The 14,742-nt window shown below is 44.4% G+C and overlaps 1 protein-coding gene across 8 annotated transcripts in view; it reads right to left on the minus strand.

Moving 5' to 3' along the window:
- The window catches only part of KMT2D (lysine methyltransferase 2D), a 126,645-nt gene that overhangs the window by 14,467 nt on the left and 97,436 nt on the right, over positions 1 to 14,742 (minus strand). For 7 of the 8 annotated variants that reach the window (XM_058165624.1, XM_058165623.1, XM_058165622.1 and 4 more), the window contains 9 exons: positions 13,822 to 13,965; positions 11,379 to 11,543; positions 7,909 to 8,065; positions 6,214 to 6,295; positions 4,896 to 5,071; positions 3,041 to 3,168; positions 2,396 to 2,522; positions 2,168 to 2,292; positions 179 to 1,322 (listed from right to left, as the gene is read on the minus strand). In XM_058165624.1, the coding sequence (XP_058021607.1) occupies positions 179 to 1,322; positions 2,168 to 2,292; positions 2,396 to 2,522; positions 3,041 to 3,168; positions 4,896 to 5,071; positions 6,214 to 6,295; positions 7,909 to 8,065; positions 11,379 to 11,543; positions 13,822 to 13,965 (2,248 nt within the window). The remainder of the gene's footprint in view (positions 1 to 178; positions 1,323 to 2,167; positions 2,293 to 2,395; positions 2,523 to 3,040; positions 3,169 to 4,895; positions 5,072 to 6,213; positions 6,296 to 7,908; positions 8,066 to 11,378; positions 11,544 to 13,821; positions 13,966 to 14,742) is intronic. The other variant, XM_058165617.1, reaches the window with a different exon arrangement.

Genomic DNA, 14,742 nt, shown 5'->3' on the forward strand with positions numbered 1-14,742 from the left:
AAATGCCTACAGCTGCTGTGTTTTTCAAACAATTATATCTGGGCAGAGGAAGTGGATTTTCTCAAATCAACCCTGCACAATATTAAGACACTCAGGATCTTAGAGGAAGAATTCTGGCCCTGCTCCAAAAGCTCACAACCAGCAAATTCATCACAACAGAGCCCAAGCTGATCTCTACCCTGTGGTGAGGAATCTGTGAAGACCAAATCCTCCAAGCCATGCTCCATCACTTGAACCACAAACTCTGGCCGGCCGTTGTTCTCGCAAATGGTACAACGGTAGCAGCAACGCCGGTTGTTGGTCCGCAAACTCCAGTAGATGCGGGTGGCCTCGTAGCCCACAGGGTAGAGTGCCGTGGCGCTGTGAAAGTCTGCCATTTGGTGGGGCAAGAGCTGCCCTATGGCGTGGAAGACCAGGCCTCCCACTCGGAACATGTGGAGGCGCTCCCCGCGCTGGATGATGCTGGCAATCTGCTTGACCTCGTCCCGCTCAATGTAAACCCGCCGGAAGACAGTAAAGGTGCTGAGCTCCTGGTCGCAGGGACCCTTGAGCTTGTGCATTGGGCACAGCATCGTCTTGTCCTTGAAGAACATGCACTTGGCACGGATAGCACAAGCAAAATGATAGACGTTGGGGCAGCGGATACGGTTGCAGCTGTTAGTGGCACCAGTCTTCTGGCAAAGTGAGCATTTGGTGAGCAGGCCCCGGTGCAGCGCTACTTCCACGTTAATGAGGGCCCCACCCTGAGTTTCGTAAACCTCCGTGGACCAGAGGGCACAGTTGAGGTGCACCCACAAGTCCAGATCAAGATTAAGGAGGCGGGCTGGACCATCCGTGGCCCCATCCCCTTCCTCGTGGCAAAAGCAGCACTTCCGTAAATCACGTGGCACTTTCTCGGGCCGAAGAGTGGTGGCCAAGCGCTCGATGAACTCCGCAATCTCCCTCTCCCCGTCACGCTTGGTACCACCCTTCTGAATGGTAATGAGGAAGCGTAATCGTTTCCATCGCACCCCTTTCCACTTTTTTAGCCTTGGCTTGCTCTCCTCATTCTCTTCCAGGGGCCTGGAGCGAGGCTTGGCTTTAGGGGGAGACTGAGGAGCTTCTTCCTTAGGAGATGAGGGTGGAGGGGAGGTCACAGGCGGAGGTGGCGCTTCGGGCTCAGGGGGTGGTTCCGGAACCTTGGGTGGGCTTGGTGGAGAGGGTGCAAACGGGGACAGAGGAGGAGACGGTTCTTCAGGAAGTGTCAAGAGTTGCCGGACATCCAGATTGGCAACGTTGTTGATGTAGCAGTGTTGAGCAGCTTTTTCTGGAACTGAAGTCTCCTAAAAAGGGGAAGGGGAAGGGGGGGGAAGAAACTTGTCAGGTACTAAGAACCACAACAATTCTATGAGCTGATCAGAGTTGCTTCTTTATTGCTGCATGACTATTTACAAGAATCTCGCCAGACTGACCACACTCTCTTGGGAATCATCAGATAAAGGCTTCAGGAATTCTAGAGGAAGCGGGTGGTGGAGTCTGGCTTCTGTGGCTTCCTTCCCTGCAAGGACTCCAAGCTTGATAGTTTTTTCTCTTTTCCTCCCATTCTAGCTAGAGATTCTACCACAAACATCTTTTGAAAAAGAAGCAGACCCAATTAAGGCTACCAGCCAATTTGCTTGATAGTAGACATCCTACCAGCACAACATATGCTTTTAATATGAGCACTATTACATCACACCAAAGCCAGTTGGCTATCAGAAATTTGATATTCCCTTTTTTTGTTCAGAGTATGGCTGGCTAGGGGAACCGACTGAGTGTCACGAAAGGAGAGCGTGGGTGTCCTCAGACAGGAAATAGGAGTTCCACCCTGAAAGCAACAAAGCCTGAGAAAGATCACAAGTGCTACTTAAGGTAATCAACACCTTTTCTCAATAGGGTCCTTGTGCAAAAGATGAAATGGGTATCATTATCTTCTTTCAAGATCTTTTTTTTCTAATTTGAACAAAATACATATCAAAATATGAGGTTGTGGTGATAATCTGTGATCTATTCTTACGTGAAAAAGGAAGAAGAATTACACCAAAAGCCTGAACAATTTTCTTTCAAATAAGCTTATTGCAAGCAGTTAAAAATTGTTCAATAACAAAGGATTTTTTTTTTAAAGAAAAGCTCCCAGTTGCTCCTTTACCTGTTTGAGCAAAGTTAAGATGTCCAGTTCATTCTTGAGACTGTAGCCAGGCAACATGGCATCAAACTGTTTCAGCCACTCTGGTCCTCCTTCAGGGCCCTTTGAAACTACCGGCTTCTCTTTGCCTAAGAAGGTTGGGATGGAGAAACAGGGACCAATAAAAGACAGACTCGAAAAAAATCAGAAAAAGATGTACTATCAAGAGGCCATCTTGACTGGAATACTCACTTTGTGCATCAGTTTCACCTTTCCTGGGTTCACCGGTTACATTTCGCTCTGGAAACAACACTTCGTAAGAACTGGGAATCTTCATGCTCAAAAGCTCTGCCACTGCCACCATGACACCGTTCAGGTTCTGGAGGAGACGATGGGAATGGTCAGGAAAGTATTTTGGGCAGATTGAGAAATGGAACCCCCCCCCCAAGCCCTTTAGTGTAGCCTAATCACCAAATAAATACTTTGTTTAAAGTATCCATAGTGCAGGTCATGTGACAGAAGAATGTCAGCACATTCTTGTTAATGTGGGGGACACATCAACCTGAACACCTACCAAGTGCTTGACAGCTGTTTGGCAATGAGACCCGGAAAAGTAGCAACAATAAAAGATGTTCAGACTCAGGATAAGCTGTCAGAATAGGTGATGGCTATGGCACAAAACAAAACTAAGAGACTTCTTGCATTTCTGCCAAACGTGGAAAATTGATAATGATACCCAGTTGACAGGGCTCTGAGACAAGGCAGATAAGTCACTTCATGAGGACTTTATCATGCCTAAAATATCTATACAACAACTCTTGCCAACCCATGGCCTTCAAATATCTTGGACTATAATTCCCAAGGCTCAAAAGACGACTTTTGGTGCTCGCTCCATACCTTGGCAGCAGCTGCAGACACGGTGAGCATGACGGAGACCTCACTCCCTTTGGCTCTCTCCCAGGAAGTGCCGGGTGTCTCCTTTCCCACTGGCTCTACAGTCCCATAGGATTTGGAATCTGGGAAAACTGAAGGAAGGAAAGCAAAGGGAAAATAAAAAACCTGTCAGAAGCTGCCACTCAAGCTTGTATTCCAAAAATTCAGACCACTTAAGTAAAGTTAGAGTAATTCACTCCTCAATCCGGAATCGTGTACCTGAATAGACTTAAGCCACAGATCAACCAATACAAATGCTAGCATGTTCCTGAAGGCGTGGTTCCCAGTGTCAGGCTGGGAGATTAAAAATTACACAGAGCAAAAGGTCAGAGGAGGATAATGACCGCGATGAGCAAGGGGAACTCAACATCAAGGAGACTTCTTTCATCATTATCTCATTCCGCGAACTTAAAACCTATTTATTCCATCTAGCTGGACTGGCTTGATTTTAAAATTTTTAATTTGCTTTTATGGGTTTTAAATTTTTGTAAATTTTTATAGGGTGTTACTGTATTTTAAAATTTTTGGCCAATCGAATAAGTTTTTTAAGGGGTTGTTCTTAATATTATATGTACTGTTTTCTTTGTATTTTATTCTGGCTGTGCACCGCCCTGAGTCCTTCGGGAGAAGGGTGGTATACAAATTAAATAATAATAATAATAATAATAATAATAATAATAATAATAATAATAATAATAATAATAATAATAATAATAATAATAATAATAATAATAATAATAATAATAATAATAATAATAATAATAATAATAATTATTATTATTATTATTATTATTCACTTATTGTATTACACTTTACACGGGGCTGCCCTTGAAGACAACATAGAAACTTCAACTAGTATATGATGCCTACAGAGTTGCTGCACTATTATCATTTAACACTATTTACTGCTACAGAAGCTTCACTGATTGCTAGTATGCTTGTAAGTGCAATTCAAAACATTGATTATTCCTTATCCTCTCAAGGGCCTGGCTGTCTAACATACTGTTTTTCCCAGATAGATTCTGCCTATCCATCTGAGCAATCATAGAATGCCTGCTGAAGTTCTCCATCTATAACGGGACATTGTGGGACGGATCACAGAAGTGCCTCTCCTCTAGAACAGCGGTCCCCAATCTTTCTGGCTCCATGGACTGGCAGCAGCAGCAGTGGGTAGGGGATGGTTTTCTGCATGCAACATAGCTCCCGTGCATGCACAAATGAACCTTTCCGCACTCACCTGCCACTTACGTGGCCCGGTTCCCAACGGGCCACAGACCAGTACCTGTCTATACCCTGGAGAACTGGGGACCCCTGGTCTAGAATACCTTGTTGTCTGCCACCCCCAGGTGGCTCCCATTTTCATAAACTACTGCAGACCTGGCTATTTTGAGAGGTCTTTAGAGTTGTGTCTAATGCCAAACTGAAATTGTTATTGTTACATTTATAATGTAATGCAACAGTTTATTATGGTTATTACAGACATTGGTATGCTGTCATCATTGCTTAGGTATATAACATCTAGAATCTTTTTAGATTGAAACAGTTTGGATTATAGGGTACTTTTTGTCTGGGAAATGCAGATGCAACAAGGATTAAAGATTATTCTAGCTCAGTGGTTCTCAATTTTTTCTTCAGCACAGATTCTCTTTAAATAACTTTTGTGGCCAGGGAATGCCAAGATTTAAATCATAACATTTCTTCAAACCTTTCCAGGCCCTCTGTGAAATCGCAACCCCCCAGGAGCTCGCAGACCGCAGGTTGAAAACCACGGTTCTAGCTCATGGGTTATCTTCCCTACAAGCCATTACTTTTCACGAACCTGGGATGCTGGCCTTTGGAATTATGGGGATGACAGGGGACATGGGGCACTCCTCTGCTTCAGACGTGGCTCCAAGCAGCAATGGGAAGCGTGGTATCTCTTCTCCCAAGACGCTTTCTGGAGACGATGCTGGGACAATGGTGTCAAGGCTGTCACTCTCCTCATCACTCTCCATCCTGCAGAGATATTGGAGAAGGGTTATACAATTTAGGATGCATCTGCTCTCGCCTGGTTTTTGTAAAAGTGATTTAGGGGCATTATGGGAGTGCTGGTGAATACCAACTTATCTTGCCATTTCCAGAATTAAGAGGTGGGCAAGATGTAGATCTGGGAATTGGATGAAATGCAGCAAATCAGCAAGGGATTCCTTCCAACTACATCCAGACAAAACAGGCGAATGCTTCCCAAAAGCAGCTTTATACGTTCCAAGTTCAAAAGATTATGCACCAGGACTCATTTGCTTCCTATAAACCCGTGATGGCGAAACTATGGCATGTGTGTCACAGTGGCACACATAGCCATATCAGTGGGCACGGGAGCTCAGTTCCGGTACACATGCGTGCACTGGCCAGCTGATTTTCGGGCCTTCTGGGCCCACCAGAAGTAGGGAAACAGACTGTTTCCTGCCTCCACAGGGCCTGGGTGGTGGTGGGGAAGGCCCGTTTTTCTCTCTTACCTAGCTCCAGAGTCTCTCTAGGAGTCTGGGGGAATGGAAGACTGCCTTTCCCACCCCTCCCCAGGCCCTCCGGAGGCCAGAAACGGCCCATTTGCCAGGAAGTGATGTTTTTTGCTGTCCCCAGCCCCCCAGCACTTCTCTAGGAGCCTCTAGAGGCTGGGGACAGCAAAAAACGCCACTTCCTGTCCAACAGGAAGTTGGTAAGTGGGCCGTTTCTGGCCTCCGGAGGCCTCCAGGGAAATAGGGAAGGCCATTTTCCACCCGCCCAGACTCATAGAGAGGCTCTGGAGACAGGTAAGAGAGAAAAACGGGCCTACCAAGCCATCGTGTGTTGGGGGGGAAGAGTTGTGTGGGCATGTGTGGGGGTGGGGCACACATGCGTGTGACCCCCCCCGCCCCCCTCTTCCGGGCACACAATGGCAAAAAGGTTATCCATCACTGCTATAAACTATGCAATATCTCCTGATTTCATACCCTCCAGATGTATGGACTTTGTTAGACTAGTTGGGGATGGTGTGAACTAGTGGTCAACACATCTGAAGGAAACTGGGTTGGGGAAGATTTTGGATGGCACACAGCTAAACAGCTTTTCCTTTCCAGTTTGTCTTTTGTGTTTCTGCTCAATCAGATGTCTATTCTCACCTGACGTCCTCAGTCTGGTTGTGTGGTGGGGTAGGCAGAGCTGCAAGTAGATCTAAGCTTTTCACTTCCACAGGGGGAGCATCTGCACACGTGGGATAAGAAAGAAAGGATCAAACATCGGATGCTCCAGGAGTGCCATTAACTATGCCTACAGAATGAGAATTCACAGACTGTGGTTCTGCACTAATATACACCGGGAGCCTTTTTTCTATATTTCTACAATTCTTGGTAAAGAAGAGGTCAGTGGCAAGCAAGGATAAGGCCTTTTCAGTGATACAGAATACAAAATGCCACTCTGTAACCAGGAAGAGATAAACCATCATTTAGGTTTCAGAAATTTGCAATCATTTCCTATTATCCACTTGGCCACCCTTTATCGGTTTTTATTTCCTTTTAAAATTTCTTATAAAATATAAATAAAAAAATAAGTGAAGGATCCCCAGAAGATGGGAACAAACTGTATAAAAAAATTGTAACAGCAATTTGTATGTATTGTATATTTGGTACTTTTCTCAGGGCTCAATACATAAAAAATCATTTCCAGAGACGACCTCAAAGTATGGAAAAATACCTGCAACCTTTGCCTTAAATGTTTGCTCTACAGGTAGTCCTTGACATACAACCATTCGTTTAGTGACCATTTGATGTTACAAGGGCACTGAAAAAAGTGGCTTACGATCAGTTTTCATATTTATGACTGTTGCAGCATTCCCATGGTCAGGTGATCAAAATTCGAATGCTTGGCAACTGGCATGTATTTATGGCAGTTGCAGTATCCCAGGACCGTGTGATCACTTTTTGCGACCGTCTGATAGGCAAAATTAATGGGGAAGCCAGATTCGCTTAACGATCATGTTACTAACTTAACAACTGCAGTGATTCACTTAACAACCGTGGCAAGAAAACTCGTAAAAGGGGGCAAGACTCGCTTAACAAATGTCTTGCTAAGCAACAGGAATTTTGGGCTCAATTGTGGTTGCAAGTTGGCGGTCGCCTGCTTTGCTTATAATGCATTTCACTGCTAAGATAAACCCTTCTGAATCACAGCACCTTCTATTGAACCTATTTATTTAATCCCCTCTCCTCCTCCTCTTACAAACATTAAAATCAGATGCTTCCGGTTTTATCCCACCAGATACAGAACAGACAACATGCTGAATATCCACTATGCTGCAGCATTCAAGTGCCTCCCTGAGTATTTTACACCATAACATTAATACCCATGCCAGAGGTGGGTTTCAGCAGATTCTGACCAGTTCTGGAGAATCGGTAGCGGAAATTTTGAGTAGTTCGGAAAACTGGTAAATACCACCTCTGACTGGCCCCACCTCCATCTATTCTCTGCCTCCCGAGTCCCAGCTGATCGGGAGGAAATGGGGATTTTGCAGTATCCTTCCCCTGCCACGCCCACCAAGCCATACCACACCCATCAAGCCACACCCACAGAACTGGTAGTAAAAATACTGATTGGCCCCACCCCCATCTATTCTCTGCCTCCTGAATCCCAGCTGATTGGGAGGAAATGGGGATTTTGCAGTATCCTTCCCCTGGGATGGGGAGAGAATGGCGATTTTACAGTATCCTTCCCCTGCCACACCCACCAAGCCATGCCACGCCCACCAAGCCACACCCACAGAACTGGTAGTAAAAAAATTTGAATTCCACCACTGACCCATGCTGAGCAATAGCTCTTACCCTTCTGTCCTTCAGGCTCATGGGGTAGCTCTGGCTCTTTGGACTGCCCGGTCAGCTCTTCAGAAGACAGAACGCCATTCACCAGCTTCTGCTGCACAGAGGGTGGGGGTGTGGGGGGCAGTGAGGAAGGTGGTGTTGGAGGGTTGCTCAAGTTGTTCTAGACAGAGAACACAAGAATCAACACCCACCACAGTCCCCTGCCGGTTTTTCCTCCCCCCTTCATTTCCAAGGCTGCAACAAATCTGACAGGCTACTCCGGCACATGCTGCATTTACATGCTTCCTTTTACCATTTGTGCATATAACACAAAATTGTGTTATAAGCAGTGCGAAGAAATGAACACATTTTAAAACACAACTACTGAAGTGTGAGAATGATCTTTGTGGTCAGGGAGATTTGGCTACAAGTGTTCTCTGGAGGCCTGGTCTATCGCTCTACACCCCTGCCTTGGAAAAAAAAATGTTTCTACTAAATTGTGTTACATTTACTCCTGCATGGAAACAGATGCAAGCCTTCTCTGCACTGACTTATTCAAGCATAGCACAACAAAAGCACTACAGTGTTTCTTTCTTTTCTTTGACCTTCATTAGAAGCTTATGAAAGAATTAAATGCAGCCTATGAAAAAAGATGCTAATGACTCCAGTGTGACACATCTAAAGGACTACCGATTTTCCTTTATTGACAAACAGGAAGAATCTTGGGTTATAGGGCAGATCAAATACCTATTGAAAGTCCATCATTATTAGGCAGAACTAGTTTGTAGTTTTAGTTTGCATTTTTTTAAAAAAAACATTTTTAGATTAAAGTTTGTTTTGCTAACTGTGTGTATATATAAACTTAATTAAATACTTTTAAAAATTACTGAGCCAGGAGCTCCAGCATATCGCAAATGCTGCTAATTGCTATTTAAATATTTGTATATTTTACTTTGGATATTACATTCTGATTTTTGTTTGAAGACGTTTCGCTTCTCATCCAAGAAGCTTCTTCACCTCTGACTGATGAAGGTGATAGGGTTCCCCACCATCCAGTCAGAGCTGAAGAAGCTTCTTGGGTGAGAAGCGAAACGTCTTCAAACAAAAATCAGAAAGTCCAGTTGCCTCTTGAAAAAAGCTTCTCTGGGACAACCATGACCTGGAGGACTGAGAATCTCCAGAGATTTTTGGATATTACAGTATTACTAATTTCTGTTTAGATTATTTTGTTGCTACTAGATATTATTATTTAAACAGTTCTTTTTCTTTAAAAATCATATACTGTTTCTTAGCTTGCCATGCTATGATACGTTGTCTATGAGACCCCTTTCTGCTTAAACTTGGTTAATTTCTGCTGTGAATGTGGACAGTTATTTTTTTTCTCCATTGCCACATAATTCTTCAATTTTAGTCTCCCAATCCTATATTGATGGTAAATTTTCTTTTCCACTTTTGCTCCAGATTGATTCTTGCTGCTATCAACATATATCTTAGTACATTCTGATACATTTCATTTATATTCTCTGAGATCACATCTAATAAAATATTGATAGTTTTAATTTAAATTGAATTTTCAGATTGTTTTGGTGTGCTTCTTTCCAATACTTTAGGGTTTTCTTTACACAACCATTATATATAGATGTAAAAACTTTGGAATGGAACAACTTGCCGCGGCCCGCTCACCACAGCCAGCTCGTTTCTGCCAATTTGCTACAGGACACCTCCACATGGCCAATTTGCCATGGGGACAACTCACCATGGGCAGCCAGAGGAAGAGCCGGGCAGGAGGGCAAGCAGGTAGGCAGAGCACGCAGGGTGTAATGGCAGGTAAGCAAGTGGTGGGCAGAGTGGACAGGGTACGGTAAGAGGATGGACCACAGGAGGGCGAGTGAGTGGGTGGACAGAGTGTGTCGATGCAGAGGATGGGCTGCACGGGCGGGCAAAGGAAGAGCTGGGTGGGTGGCAGTGGGGACATTGCTCAGAACATGTCTTCTCATCAACTCAACTTCTAGCCAATATAAAATTCAGAAACAAAGCATCTGTGGCATCTTACAAGCTAATTTATTGTGATACAAAATTTGAGGGTTCCTCTTTCCTAGAATGGTTGTGTCGTGTCCCACTCCTCCGCTGACGGCCGGGTCAGGGAAATCCGAATCAGGCTTGCCTCTGCAGCTCTGCCCAAAGTCCTAGCAAAGTCCTCAGAGCAGGCAGGAGACCAGTAAGTGACTTCAGCAAGATAAGTTCGACTTTGCCTGACTCAGAGACTGCCAGAAAGCAGATCCTTTATATAGGCCATGGGGTGTGGCTCCATGACTCAGCACTCATTAAGGCCTGCCCCTCCCTTCCTTCTGTTGCCTCCGCCTATCCAATCTTCTGATGCGAGGGTCACTCCAATCAGCTGTTGGAAGTAAACTTTCCTCAGGCTCACATGCTGTGGAGGAGGGGGAGGGGTCTAGCTGCTCCGTTTGCCTGGGCATGGAGCCAGGGCTGGGGCCGGGGGATGCTCCCTCCTCTGCATCCTGCTTGGGCATGGAGCCAGGACTGGGGCCGGGAGGCATACATTCCTCCGTGTTCGGGAGCAGATAAGCAGACCCCGGCTGCGGTGAGAGCGGACAAGACACAACAGGTTGTTTCACAATGGAGGCATACCCCCCCCGCCACCCCTGACTACTGTCACCTCCCCACTGCCCGTCCCAACTGCCACCACCTCCACCACCCCCAGCTTCTTCCACCTGGACTCTGGTGCAGTGACTCTTCCCACTCGTTCACTCGCCTGCTTGGCTCTCCCATGCGATCCATCCTCTCATTGCAGCCTGCACGTTCTGCCTACCCACTTGCTTGCTGCACCTTGCGTACTTTGCCCTTCTGCTTGCTCGCGCGATGCATCCCATGTGCTCTTCTCACCCGGTCACTTGCCTGCCACACCCCACCCGCTCTGCCCACCCGCCGCATCCTGCATGCTCTGCCCACCCGCTCACTTGCCCGCCCAACCCTTCCTCTGGCCACTCCAGGAAAGTTGTCCCTGCAGCTAGTTGGATGTATGGAAGTATCTGGCGGCAACTTTGTGGTGCCATGGTGGTTGCGATGAATTGTCCTAGGCCCTAAAAACGTTCCTTCTTTGTGGTGGCATTTTCAACATTTATTGTTACAGGATTGATCCATCTTAGCAATTGTTGGTGGAATTTTGTACCAGTTTTCCCTCATATCATAGCTTGGGGCAAATTTTGATTTCCCCTCCCCCCCCCCATGAATCTTTCCATTGATCCACTGCTCTTGCTTCTTTGAACTTCTGTATCCATTTTACAATATAGCTTTATTTGTCCCGTCTCCACGAAACATACAATGTATTTATAAATGGGTAAAATATGAGTGGTTTTCTTTTCCCCCCCAGCTTATTCCCTCTTCATTATAATTTAATGTTTTCTTTTTTTTCTTTCTTTTTTTCTATAGTCAGTTAGCTAAAGAAGAGGAAAATGCCATAGGGCTGGCCTTACTTTGGTGAGCAGCTGTGAGTAGTAATCAGGAATGCTGTCCAAGGCCGCATTGCCAAACGTGCCTTTCAGCTGGCTCTTGCCATTGATCGGGCTGCTTCCAAAGGGGGGAAAGAGGTTGAAATTGGCTGTGATTACCGGTTCCATCAGAGGCAGCAAAGAGAGTTCCTGAGGAGAAAAGAACTGACTCAGACCAAGGCTTCTTCATATGCCGACACATCCTGCAGACTGTATTAGAAGAATCCTCTGATATAAATAAAAGGGAACAGTAGGAGTTCACAGGCCCTGAAGGTCTAATAGAATGCTATCTAGGCCTATTCTCCCATTACTTTAGTGGGAAAATCTCGAGGTTACATAGCTCCTGCATGGTTTTTGAAAATATATGTATCTACAGTATCCACAGCTGGTGGGATTTTGCTGAAGGCAAGAAGAAGCTACATTAGACCAGCGGTGTCAAACTCAAGGCCCACCGGCTGGAGCCAGCCTGCAGGGTACTTCGATATGGCCCAGGGGCTGCCCTGGAAACAGCGAAGGACCGGCCCACAGTGCCTCTGCCAGCGAAAACGGGCTCCCAATCTCCGTTTTCAACTGGAACGGCTTCCTGCAATCCTCTGCCAGTGAAAACAGAGATTTCGCTGGCAGAGGGTTGCAGGAGGCTGTCCCAGCCAAAAACGGATTGGGAGCCTGGTTTCACTGGCAGAGCACTTGGGCTGCCATAGGCACCCCTGACACAAGTGACATCAAGCTGGCCATGCCCATCCTGGCCTCCCACCCCTCCAAGGTCAAACACAACCCTGATGTGGCCCTCAATGAAATCGAGTTTGACACCCCTGCATTAGACCATCCTCAACCAGCTCAGGTCTTTCTTTAAGGCAGTGTGTGTTAATGCAGTTGACTTGTTTGTGCTGCTTCTGAACTCTTAATATGATACCCTGAACAGGATACCAAATCTATTTTATTGAGATAGGGAAGATTCAAGGTTATGAATGAGCACCAATAGGTCATCTGGGAACAAAACAACTTATGTCACTTTCTAGTATGTTATCTGCACAAAGAGACAGAAAATGAGAGCGCCCTGTTGCAGAACATTCTTCTACAAATAGGGTTGAATCATAACACCATTTCTTTTCATCTTTTCCAAAAAAGAATATAAAATGATGGGCCGTACTTAAAAATCTGTATAAAAAGAAAATCTGGGAGGAATGAAAAATGTGTATTGATTTATTTTAAGTCAAAAGGACTGTAAATCTGATGCACAGAATTATCAACTCCTTGTACATGACAAATAAATCCTGGTTGAACAGGATTACCACTACTTTGGAACTAATTAATTAATTGGAAAGTATCCGTATTAGAAAGCTAATTGATTCTGCAATTAGCCCAACATTTATGGAATTTTTCTGAGTTTAGAATTTACAATAATATAGGGTTTTTTTAAAAAACAAACTGGAACATTCAAATACTTGGTGTGATAAAAGTTTACACAGTTTAAGAAGCAATTTATCTACTCCTGGCTTATATTATTCTACAAGAAAATAATCTGGCCCTGTGAAACGCTACTGATTTTCAATTACTTTGCTTATGCATATTTGTGCATAGCCTACTCTAACAAAAAAGCAATTTATGCTTAGTACTTTGTAATTCCTCAAAAAAAATCTGGGAATGAATAACAAATGGAAAGAACAGAAGCTTCCATTTCCTGTTTCGTTCCTCATCTTGCAAAAGGCCTTTTCTTTTTCATATGTCTTATATATGCTATCCATTCAATACTACCACGAGGATTTTAATGTGTATTTAAAATGAATATCTTTACATTCATTGTATACATTGCAATATTATTATAATATTGTTGAAGCATAAAATCATTTGCTTTAAAAAAATTAAATTACCACATTCTAACACAAAATTTATTAGGCCACCTTGTTTTCTCATTTATTAAAGATACATTAATAAGGGAAAATAGCTTCAGATATTTGGAGATGTAATTTATGAGTTCGCAATGAAAAACAAATCTGGTTTGTAAAATGGCTTCAACTATATCGGTCCCCTTGTTTTTTTTTTCTAACCAACCAAAATTCAACCCCAAATAAAAAGATAGAAAATAATTGACGGTTCACTAGATTCATAAAATGGATTAAAAATGTGAGGAAAAATTGGAGGCATGCATGAGTTTGGGAATAGCTCCACTCTGTGCGGGGGTCGGGGGGGAGATACCATTCCTAAATTTTATAAATCAATTTATTCCCAGGAATAATAGAGTGGGAAATCCAATGTTTAATGCTGTATATTCAATGTATTCAAATATTACTGATACTTGCAGAAAAACCCCAGAAAAATAAAAGCCCTATTTATCTACTTAGGACTGTCGTGGTCTTTTTCACGCAACACACAAACACACTTGATTCTGACTCAGCCTTTCAGCCAAACAAATCCAAAAGAGTTGTACCTGCTTCAGTTGTTTCATGAGGGCTTCGTTGGACTTCACTCCATCCTCCTTGCGCAGTTTCTTGCGGGAATTGACAAGTCGTTCCCCAGCTTTCTGGGATCGCTTTGGCTTCGGTGGGGGGAGTTTCTTTGCTGCGAGGACATCCTGGTGAGGAGAGAGGCAGGCAGTAGTCCTTTTCTCTCCTCTGCAAACTGGCTCCATGGTGGAGTCATTTTATAGAAGCTCACCCACTCAACCCTCACCCACTGCCCCAGATGAGCTAAGTGAGTCACAAGCAAAAGTACCAAGAAGTCTGAGCAGGAGGGACAGAATTACGGGCAGCCCTATTTTATACTTCAGATGAAGAGAAAGTGTTTTAAATGTTGCTTCCTCATGTGTCCAGTGGCAACACTCTGCAGAGGGCTATGCCAAACCTCTCATCTCACTTCACTGTTTTACTAGGGAATCTACACATTCAACCACATTTGGGGAAGATACTTTTTAAAAAAAAAAAAATGGGATAAAGAGGTATGTCCCTCATCTCAATGGTTGTAGCAGGAGAAGGGCAGAAATCAGTTAGCATTACAGGTAGTCCTCGATTTACGACCACAATGGAGCAACAGATTTCTATTCTTAATCCCATTTTATGACCTTCCTTTCCTCAGTTGTTAAGTGAATCACTGTAGTTGATAAGTTAGTAACCCGGTTGTTAAGTGAACTTGGCTTCCCCATTGACTCTGCTTGTCAAAAGGTCGCAAAAGGGGATCACATGACCCCGGGACACTGCAACTGTCATAAATAGGAACCAGTTGCCAGGGCCTCTGGTGGCTCAGCAGACTAAGTCTGTCTGTTATTAACAGCAGCTGCTTGCAATTACTGCAGGTTCTAGTCCCACCAGGCCCAAGGTTGACTCAGCCTTCCATCCTTTATAAGGTAGGTAAA

The sequence above is a fragment of the Ahaetulla prasina genome, chromosome 2 (assembly GCF_028640845.1).
Source record: "Ahaetulla prasina isolate Xishuangbanna chromosome 2, ASM2864084v1, whole genome shotgun sequence".
NCBI classification, from domain to species: Eukaryota; Metazoa; Chordata; class Lepidosauria; order Squamata; family Colubridae; genus Ahaetulla; species Ahaetulla prasina.